The sequence below is a fragment of the Camellia sinensis genome, chromosome 1, assembly GCF_055761805.1.
Source record: "Camellia sinensis isolate YWXY chromosome 1, ASM5576180v1, whole genome shotgun sequence".
Classification (NCBI taxonomy): domain Eukaryota; kingdom Viridiplantae; phylum Streptophyta; class Magnoliopsida; order Ericales; family Theaceae; genus Camellia; species Camellia sinensis.
Window position 1 is genome coordinate 45,618,984 of NC_138961.1, and position 11,699 is coordinate 45,630,682.

General features: G+C 37.4%; 1 protein-coding gene across 1 annotated transcript; it reads right to left on the bottom strand.

Annotated features, from left to right (window-relative positions):
- Positions 1-9,851: 9,851 nt before the first annotated feature.
- Positions 9,852-10,924, bottom strand: LOC145794966 (uncharacterized). Its single transcript, XM_082877494.1, has 3 exons — positions 10,625-10,924; positions 10,072-10,537; positions 9,852-9,916 (listed from the first exon to the last, which is right to left on the bottom strand). The coding sequence occupies exons 1-3, from the start codon at positions 10,922-10,924 to the stop codon at positions 9,852-9,854; spliced, it is 831 nt and encodes a 276-aa protein (XP_082733620.1).
- Positions 10,925-11,699: the final 775 nt, after the last annotated feature.

Genomic DNA, 11,699 nt, shown 5'->3' on the forward strand with positions numbered 1-11,699 from the left:
CACAAAATATTTTAAACACTTTGCATTTTTGCATTGTTCGTTCTACAGTCTTGGCCGATTGGATAATCGGGGCCGTTCTTTGAACAGAGATCAAAGTTGGAGCTTTGTGGAATCCTAAAAATCAAGAAAGTTGAATAGGTCATGCTGTGCTCGTGAAGTTACTACAAAACATTATTTTAGGTAAACCTAGGTGAAGGTGATATGTTCTCTCGGCTTTGTGTTTGTATTCATTGATCTTAGTGGATTGTGTTGAGTGTTGGTACCATAATTTTGCACCCTTTCGGGTATTCTACATAAATCTGGTGTTCTTGTGTTGATTGCTTTTTCATGATTTATTCTGTTTAATTAACTAAAATTGAATTAAAATTGTTGATTTTAATTGGATAGCCTTTTCATCCCCCTATTGGCTAATAATATTCAAACTCCACAATTTCAGTGGACTATGTTGACTTTCTAACAATTGAGGGCTAGTGGTTTGTTTGATATTATAATAGTTCTCATACGTGTAATTACTCTCCACTGGATTGACAAAAAAAAAATAAAAATAAATAAATAAATAAAAAATAAAAAAATTATGGTTTCAATTTCAATAAAGAAGAGTTTGATATACTTTGTGATATATATATATATATATATTTCATTATGGAGATTGTATTGAGTTATTTATTTATTTTTAAGTCGGTTATAATTGTTGGGTTTGGTGGCTATCAACTTTCTAGTTATTATTAGACTTTCATTATGCAATCTGATGTAATATTTTTCATATTTATAATTAATATCTCACTAATTAAAACAAATAAATATGTTATAGCAGCAGTAATTGCACGCATAATAAAGAAAGAAAAAAAAATGTTTGTATTTTTTTAAATTTCTTTGTAATTGGACAAAAATTTAATGAGTAAAATTGAAAATATAATTAAATTATGTAATATTTTCAAAATTTTTAATTTTTTTTAACGATAAAATAACAAAAGAGGGAATTTGTAATAAAAAACTAAATCTCAAGGAAGAAATATGTCATTTTAGAAATCTTAGGGGAGGTTAATGCAATTTCATTAAACCTCTGGGGAGGTCAGCAATTTAAAAATTTCAAGGAAGAAGTTTTTGTAATTTTATTATATCTCAAGGGAGGTCAGTATAGTTGAAAACTAAACCTCAAGGGAGATTTTTGTCTTTTAAAAAATGATAAATTTTCAACAGGTCCTACTTTTGAAACTTGTTTCCCAAGTCCTATTGAAAAATTTATCAATCTTTCTTGTTTTTATGAATAAATTTACCAATAAGTGATAAATTTGTCCATCTCTCTTGTTTTTATAAATAAATTTACAATGATGAATTTATCAATATGATCTGTATGTAAATAAGTCTTATTAAGTACCCTTTTAAAAAACCTCAAGGGAAGTATCTTGCAATTTTATTAAATCTTGCAGGAGGTCAGTGTAATCTACCCAAATAATGAATTTCAAGTTTCATCTTTTACCTATCAAAAACAACTTACTTTAGTTTAACACATAATTTTTTTGAGTAAATTATAAATACATCCCTTGATATTTATTTAAAATACGAATTGTCCCTGGTGGATTGGAAAATTTTAAATACTTCATTGTCATAATTTTTTATTTAACAAAATTAATTGAAAAAATAAAATTTCAAATTGCTCTCCTGTACAATAATAAAATTACCTGAATTATCATTAAAAATTATTAATTGACTTGATGATTTATTAACAAAATGTGTAATTTGTTATGAAATTAAAAACTTTAAGGGGCATAATGTAATTTCCAGAACTACAGGAGGCAAATCGTATTTGAAGCAAATTTCAGTGGGTGCATTTATAATTTACCCTAATTTTTTTTATTAAATAATTTGTTGACTTCAAAAAATTTAGTATTCAATTTTTGAAAACTTATTTTGCATTTTCAATTTTCAATTTTGTTAAACGTCACCAAAGTCACTGTAAATGTAGAAAATCAAGTACCGTCCCCAAATATATAAAATATTTATTTTATTCCAATAATAGCATTTAAATTTAAAAACAGTAAAAAACTATTTAAATAGAATAGACAAAGAATATAGAAATATTATTAAAAAACGGTAGTAGAAAAAATATTGGTAAAATAGGAAATTGTCTTTTATTTTTTTATATAAAATATATAAATTATTGTTGGAGATATTATACTAATACATTTGACAATGGAAAATGCAAGAAACAGATAAATTGAAATTTTAAAAATAAATAAATAAATAAAGAAGGAAGAAACAATTTCATAACGTGGCTTTCAGTTGAACAACAACAATTCTCACCTTTTAAAGAATAAAAATACATGGATAGACAAATAAATTAAACATAGAATTGGATATGGAAAATATATTAATGAATAAAATTTTATAAGATTTCTTGATGGGGCCCATTCTTAAAAATTATATCCATCCATTTGTTTTTTCTACTCGATTGTGTTTTTCTATATTGGGGAAGTTACCCATAAATTCTAAATGTTGAACTTGTGTTCTATTTAGTCTCAAAAATTTTCTTGTGATCCGTTTGGTCCTTTATATTGGAAAAAGACGGAAGTGCCATTGGTTTGTGTTGATTAGTGTGACAATTGGATGGATGTTTGTGGTTGGGTGTGTTGGTGCATTTGGGATCTGTGTCAAACACGCGTTGTGTTGTACATGATATTTAGCCTGTGCTTGATGAGAACGTGCAACGGTGTGGGCGTGTTTTTGTGACACACAGTGCAAAGGTAGACTAAGGGTTTCTATTCTTTTATTATTGTTTTTGCTTTAGTGGGCTAATGAGTTGCGCGTGATACACAGAGCATTGGACCTCATATTATCTGAATCTGACCCGTAAACACATGCAGAAAACGGGTTCGCATATATGAATTGTTCCCATTTTCAATGTGTGTTTGTTTTGTTTGTAACCCTATTTTGTTGGGATTTACATTATTGATTCTTCCAAAATCTGCAATACCAAATTGAGCTTGGCTATCATTGTTGATTCAAGATTTAGATGTGAGGCAGTGAAGGGAGGATTGTGTGAATGTGCTGATATGCGTGTCATTGTTAGTGGTCGTTGCTGGAACGACACTGTATGAGGGATTTGTTGTGTGTCATTGTTAGTGGTCGTTGCTGGAATGATGAAGGCGACAGGTACTATATCACCTATTGTTGTATATTGTTCATATGTTTCCGTATGTTAGGGTTAAGAATTTGGGGGTTTTTACGGTTATGACGTGTGTGTATGTACGTCGTGACACATTTATTTGTTTTCCTATGTTTGGTTTGTCGTTTGCGGTTTGCGTATTGGTTGTTATGCGTAACGTATGTTTGTCATGATTGGGGTTTGACTGTTGCTTTCGTATGTCTGTTTGTGTGACAGTCCTTTGTTTGTTGTCTTGCGCGGTAATCTTGGTTGTAAGCCATAATGTTGTAATTTGCTTTTGCTTTCTTGCGTTGGGATTGGGCAAAATGGAATTGTGGTCCTTGGTTTGGTGTGTGTATGTTGGTATGTGGTTTGGTGTGTGTCTGTTGACTATATTGCTTTGTAATTAGTGTGAAGACATGATTGGGGTTTGACTGTTGCTTTCGTGTGTGTGTTTGTGTGACGGTCCTTTGTTTGTTGTCTTGTGTGGTAATCGTGGTTGTAAGCTATAATGTTGTAATTTGCTTTTGTTTTCTTGTGTTGGGGTGCAGTAGTTGTCATTGTACTGTACATTGGGCAAAATGGAATTGTGGTCCTTGGTTTGGTATGTGTATGTTGGTATGTGGTTTGGTGTGTGTCTGTTGACCATATTGCTTTGTAATTAGTGTAAAGAACTGTTGTGTGACATAGTAATTTTGTGTTTGTGTCTTTTTTTGGCTATGCGATTTTGACGGGTCGCGTAGTTGTTTAGGGTTTGGTGTGGTTGATTGGGGTGGATGGTATGCGTAGGAACGTGGTTTGTTTTTGGTTGTGGCACACGATGAGGCGGGTGTTATGGTAAGGCATAAATGGGTAACGTTGTGGGATAATGTGTGTTTTACGGTTTGGTGGCGTGTGCTGTGTGATGTGTGGGTGTCGGTTTGTGGGGCAAAAATGGATTATGTGGTTTTTATGTTGCAATATGTGTGTTACACAGTGTAGGTTATGTTGACTAGTTTTTTTTTTTGGTTTTTTTTTTTGTAGGTAGTGGCATTCAGCTGAGCTCATAGACACATTCATGTGAGCGAAATCGAATTGATGGGGTGGGGGGGATGAAGATGAACAACATGAGGGCCAACAAGATGCAGGGTCGCATATTGTTTAACCAAACGAAGGTCATTAATAATGCAGTCAGAGAAGGAAATGGCAAAGCTGCAATTGTTGTGTCACGCACTGCGCCAACACGGATTAATTTCCATTCGAATATTGCGGGGATTGTGAAGATTATGACAACGTCACCGTTGAGGGCAGGTCATTTCGAACAGTTGAGAAGAACCCCTTTTTGGATAATGATCGAGGCAATTTGTGTTAACAAGCTCAATCATAATGATTTTAGAAAGTACAATGAGCATATTTCAAAGATTATTCGAACATATGATGAACAGTGTAACACATTCAAGGTTGGTGGGAAGTATGTGAAAATCGATAGAAGCGACATAAGGCTGTTATTTGGAATACAATGCGGGATTAGGCGCCTTGATCTGTCTCCTTGCCAGAGGCTGGTATCGGATTTTATACAACGTAGATGCCACAACGCCGTTCGTATATCCTCGAAGCTAGTGAAAATATTGTTGGAAGAAGCTGTGCGTGGTCGGAGTCGGGTGGACGAGGAGGACACGGTGAAATTGTTGGTGTTGTATGTTTGTAGGAAATTGTTTTTTTTCCAATTCAGGTGAGACGATAAGTTGGGTCTTTGTGTGATATATTGATGACTTGCATCATATACGGACATATGATTGGACCGGTGCAATATTGCAAACACTGATGGGTTCGATCAAAGATTTCTACCATACGCCAGAGAAGGTCACCAGATGTGTGGTTGCATTGTTGGTATGTCGGTCATCCCCATATGTATGCATAAATCGTCTAATCATGTTTGTGGGTTATTGTATTTTGGTAACTGGTCTGTTAAATTTTTTGTTTTCCATGCAGAATTGATTTTGTGAACATTCGACAATTGTGAAACTCGAAACGGAGAATATGTTCCCTCGGTTCCTGAAATGGGATATAGGGAATTTGCTAGCTAGGTCACAGGGGTTTGATTTTGCAGCACCTGGCAAATTCAAGGTATGTAATACGTAGTTGAAATGTCAGTTGGTAGTTAGTGGTGTGTTGGGGGGTGAATGTGTGGCTGTAGGCGTTGCAGTTGTTGTTGCTTGTTGTTTGCGTATGCGTATCTGTATTGGGTTGTGTATTTTGTTTTGGGTTCTAATTTATGTGTGGTATGATGTGGACAGGTACATGTCGACTGGTTGAGGTCGTTGGAGTTTGAGTGTGACATGTTGGCGACAGACGTTGAAGTATAGTCTGGAGATGGCGAAGACGTAGATGACACTACTTTAAACAATGGTCCTGTTTGTGGTAAAGTTGAAACAGTGAAAAGTGGGAAAAATGAAGGCATGAGGAGGGAGAGGTAGGGTTGTCGGATGATGTTAGTGGTGGTAATGGTGGTGGGGTTAGCATGAGGTGTACGGTGGGGACTGCAATAGGGGGGGGCAAGCTGGTGATGCGCGTGGCGGTTTACATTCTTTGACGGGGGAAGTTGGGTGTGCAACAGCGTTGGAGAAAACGTTGAGTGCAAATGCAGCACTCGAAATGCAAAACAAAAACAAATAGGTTGCAATAGCAAACTGGAGGAAGAAGTTGTAAGTTTGGGAAAAAAATTAGAGATACAAGTTGTGAACGTTGTTGGTGGGTTCGGGTGCGTGTTGAAGCTGAAGGATGACAAAATGCAGAAGTTGATAACTGAAAATAAGGAATTGAGGGAGACAATATCAGTACTTGAAGATCAGATGGCTAATCAACAAGTTCACCGCGTTACCCTAGTGTATCGTAACGTTGACGCTGGTTATGACGATAGGGTTAACGTTTTTTTGTGGAAGTGGGGTTGATGGGATGGTGTTTCACGATGTGACGCCGATCGTAGCTGCCAGAACTGAACATGCTGTAGAAGAACCTGTTTTCGTGCACACGTTGTCAAATTCTAGCCCAGTAAATGTTCGTGGACCAACCGTTGTAGATATGTCAGATACTGAAATGGAAGTCGTACCGTACATGGTGGAAGGCATCCGAGGTCTGGGTATACATAATTCGTTCGTCCGCAACATCAAGAACAAAGTTAGAAAAGAACAAAAATTGGCAGACTATGAGTATCCATTGGCTTGTGGGTGTGGGAGAAAGTCGGGCACACACGTGGACGCAATTGGGGTCAATGACAAATGCAGTGTGAATGATGCCGTCATTGATGTGGAAACTGTTGTGCTTCCTGAGAAGAAGTGGTCTGGGTTTGGCATGAACAATCGATTTGGGGCTTGGAAAATGATGACCGCAGAAGAAAAAACGAAAATAACCAAAGCGTATAAGCAAAATGGTGACGAGTATGCATTTGTGTATAGCCATGTTTGTGTGTTTCATTTTTGTTAATTTCATTATGTTGATTTGTTGCATGTTTTGTGTGTAGGGCTGTAACGTGGGCTGGCAATGCGAGTGGTGTTGTTGTTTACGTTACTGATGTTAAAGATTTGGTACAGGGGGATAGTGTGCGTGGCAATGTAAGTTGTGTTTGAGGTTTTTTTTTTTTTTTTTTGTTATATACTTTTTCTGTTGTATATATATAACCTAAATTCATGGTATTATATTCCCGTGATATTGGGTTCAATGTGTATTGAACATTGTGAGATGTTATGGCATGTGATTGATGCGCATGCAGAAATCTTGTTTACGAACCAGTCACAGGTTGATGGGAGGGAAGAGGTGGTTGACAAATCATACTTCTCCAGTAGTGTGTGCATGGTTAGTACTTCGGTGTAATTGCTAAACAACGTAGTATGGTATGAAGTGTTAACTACGTTTGCATTGGTTGTGTTGCAGGACATGGTTAGGAACAACAACACCAAGTCGGTGGAGAAGTATGTGCTGAAGAATTTTTCAACCACGAAGGAGTGTTAGTACATACATTTTCCCGTATTCCATAATGCGCACTAGACACTCGTGGTGTATGACATGGATAATGGAAGTTGGCAACATTTTAATCTGATGAGACAACGTTCATCCGGTCGAGCAGATGTGCATTACAATGAAGCACTTGTTTTGATAATATGAACGTTGCATTTTTTTGCGAATTTTGTTGGTTGTGAATGATTGATGAAGGCAAATATATATATATATATATATATAATTTTTTTGGTGAATTTGATATCTGACAAAAAGAGCGTGTGTTGAATGTCATGAAGGGATCATTACGTAAGGACGGGATGGACGAGATAAGCATTGCAGAAACTTTCAATCACCCTTTGGAGGCTGTTGCAAACTACCCCCAACAGAAGGCGGACTCGTAAGTATCTTTAATTTTGTTATAGCAACCAGACATATTGGTTTTTTTTTTTTTTAATATTTTGGGTTAAATGATGGTCATTACACTGACAATGTATCATTTGCTCCCCCTGGCCCCCCCGCACAGGCTAGATTGTGTAGTCATTGTTTGTGCTATTATGAGACAATATGTCTACCATGCGGACGTGGGCCGTTCATTGCAAGGTAACAATGGCAACGTGCTACGAGCGAATATGGTGAAGGGGTTCATCAACGATTCGGTCATGGGGCTGAAAGCTTAAAGATGTGAAGTTACTATAATAATGCCTCCTTGAAAGTAGGAAATTAATATTAATATCGAACAATTTATTTTTTGTTTTAGAAGTTTGATTATGCAGTTTGTTTTTGTTATGTGCACCAGATGTTTCCAACTTATAGTTTAGTGTTATGTATGGCGTTGATACACGGTGGACATGCTTACTTATTTTGTGGTTAATGTGTGCTCGTTGTGTGTCGTTGACTATGGCGTTGGAGAAGTGGAATAAAACGTATTTTTTTGGATGGACATTATGTATGTTGTGTTTTTTGGTGTGGGCGTCGGATGTGTTTATGTCGGATAGTGTATTGTTTTATTTGTGGATGACTTGTGTCAATATGCATACATGTATTCGTGGTTATGTGTTGTGTTAGCAATCAATGTCAAGGCCTTTGATGGGGCTTTGTGGCAGGATTGGGTTGCTGGTGTTGTGGAGACAGTAATTGTGTGTCAATGGGCCGATAATATGGTCCGATTTGTTTTTAACTGTTGTGTAAAAAAACGTGCGACAATGACGAAGTACTGTAGGGAAGTTTGCCTTGTATGACATAAAACTAACGCGGAAAATTACGTTCACAAATAAATTGGGAAACATCAAATAAAGCACAACCACGAAGTAAAACGACCTGAAATAAGCATTTGGATGTAAATGTTACGTGAAAATTGAGAATTTGTTGTAATTTAGAACAAGACATTATTGCGATTAACGAGACAAGTAGGGTGTGTGATGCACACATTATTTGCAAATGTTCGTAAATAAAGGGACGGGTAGGGTATCTGTTACACACATTTATTTGTAATATTCATAAAAATCAAACATGAAAACGAAAAAACAAACATATAACGATGTGGTAGGTGCTGTGGATTTGGCACAACATTATTAAGGTGAAAAAGTTTAGACCACGATAAGTAGTTCTAACTTCCAAAAATTAAAAGCTACTTCCATGTTCGGAATGCTAAATTGGTTCATTGCATGTCTTCCTGTTGTGATTCCCTATGCGTTGACAACGTCCGCAACGAATTAACTGCACTTCTTTCCCCCTAGAAAGCATGCGTTTTTTCTTTGGCCTCCCTGGCAGTCGTTTGACAACCGGTGGGTATGAAGTTGTGGAGTCGGATGATGGTTTCTCAACAGTTGGTATAGGGGCTATGCTTAAATCGTATGACAGTCGATATGTAGCTGCATGGTAAAATGGCTAAACCAAACCATACAAATCTCTATCGTTGTTACGTATTGCAACCATCGCGCGTGCACATGGTAACTGATTAATTTGCCATTGAAAACACGAGCACGTATGCTTGTCAACATCAACCAACACTGATGGGTACGAATGGACCTTGTACATATTATCATTTGATTGGCTTACAATCCATGCCCTTCCTTTGTTATATGCTTTCACCAACCAAGCCTCCATCTTGGGACAAAGAATTCCGGGCCACGCTGCTGACTTGTGTCTGCGTTTCGACATTTGGTTTATGATTTTTGTCCGAATACTGTCAACCATTTGGGTGATAGGAAGATGTCGTGCCTCACGGATCCATGGGTTGAATGACTCAGCGGCTTTAGAACACATCTCGCCGTAACGTGTACCCCTGTTACACAGATCACTACTGTTACATATGTCACGTATCTTGTTTGTTACAAGAAAAAACCGTTATGTTATAACAACTTTACTATTTCTAACTGGTTATGTGTAAACACAGTGTGCGTACCCAATACTGTGGGGGTAAATCTTTCAGAAAAGACGTTGCCACATTCCTCCCAGACTTCTTGAATCTCTTGATGCTAGCATTGAATCCTGTTACAATAGGTGCATATGCGCATTCCCGAAATTTACTTAGCAATCTCACTCGGTACAAACTGCTGACGTACCTCATCTTGTCTTGCAGATTTCGTTGCAAATGTAGTAAGCAAAACTCATGGTGGGCTGTTGGGAATATTTTGGGTATTGAGTTGATGAGGCTTGTGTGATGGTTGGACAAGAATGTAAGTGTCCTGTCGTTGCTAACAACGTTGGCGAGGTGTTCCAAGAACCACGACTAGTTTGCAGTGTTTTCAGAATCCACAATTGCTATTGCCAATGGAAATAAACTTGTGTGAGAAGCTGTTAGTTGGCCAATAAGTGTATATGTAACACAGACAAAGACATGAACTGGAACAACACTCATACAGGCATGACATTATTATGCCACAAACCCATACAACTTGTGACAAAAAAAGAAAAGAAAAAGTATTACGTGTGCAAAAGGAAAGTCCAACCTTGGTTGCCATCCTTCGCACTGGTAGCTAGCAGGTTGCCCTTAAATTTACCCTTCAAAAAAGTACCATCCAAAAATAATAAAGGGCGACAATGGTTGAACCCATCAATACATGCTTTGAATGATATGAAAAACCGTTCAAACCGGTGATTTTGTTCATCGTGATCAATGTTTATGTAGCTGCCCGGATTGTTGTCCATAACGGCATTACTATACCACCTCAACTGATCAAACGAAATGAAATGTGCACCAAACATTTCACCACACGCTTTCTCAACGTCCAACCATGCAACCCGGTAGCTAATTTCCAATCCATTATCTTTCTTTATGTCGTACACCACATCGGTCGGACGTGTAAGCGGTCTGTCATGTACCCATTTGGATATAACATCAGACATTAATTTAGACCCAGCCCTTGGGTTTTTTGCTGTCCGGATGGCAACACCGCAACTGTGCTCCTTATTCCGCTTGTGAATGTAGAAAAACTCATCAGCATGTAAGACTCATACATGTATCGATCACATACATCCTTTCGATTCCCTTATCATGCATACTGTTGTAATCCGAACGGAGTCATTCTTCAGAAATTTGAATCGAAATCCACACTTAACCGCATATTTGCGAAGGACACAACGAAATTCAGCGGCTCCCCCCTCGAAACTTTGTTCGACGTGTGTGATACCATGAGCCCATTGGGCAGACAAGAAAACCTTATCAGCATGGGGACAAAATTTGGGAAGCAAATCTTGTTGGTCATCATCAATGTCTGACTCATTTGCAAGCACATGCAAGTTACATGTATCAGCCCGTGGGCTTCGAGTTGCGTCACCAATGTCAACTACACCTTGCGTCATCTGAGATTGAATGATGACATCATTGTGGTCTAATCAGAAAGACCGTGCAAGGCAAACCATGTTGTCCATATCGATATCATTCTGTAATATAAAATTATTATATCCCGACATCTTGAAAAACATAGACACTTGAGCATCTATTAGACCATCAAATTTTCCGCACACACAATTGAGAAGATCGTCAAATCGATACGGGAAATACAACTTGATTGCAACATTTATGTTGCGATAACAACACACCAACATAACATGCGTGTCCATACTTGAAAAAAAAAATGACAATGTTACGCTGAAAATCTACGATGACCACTGATACCGACCTTAATGTATGAACACGGTATATAACTGAAATTGCGAATCCCATTATACCCATGGAATTGAAATGTACTAAATGTGACATTGTGCCATCACAAACTTGGTTGTGGTTACCCACATTTTACATTATAACAACATCACCATTACATGACCCTCAATGTCCTGTCACAAACAAAACAAGAAATCACCAAACACACAAACACACAAATACAGAAACACACAAACATCCTTGGCAACTCGGCATTGCCGACGACATACTTTGGAAGCGCCGTCAGTGTGTCATACAAACAAAACAAACACACAACCTCCCACGCCTCCCCAAAACCCTAACGTAACAATGCGGATGTCCCACCAGTAAAATATACGAAATACCAAATGTGCATAAGTAATCCCTAGGTCCTGCGTGAAAGGAAGGGTATAATTGTCCCACCAAATGAAGCAAAACAAAGAAATAGGATCA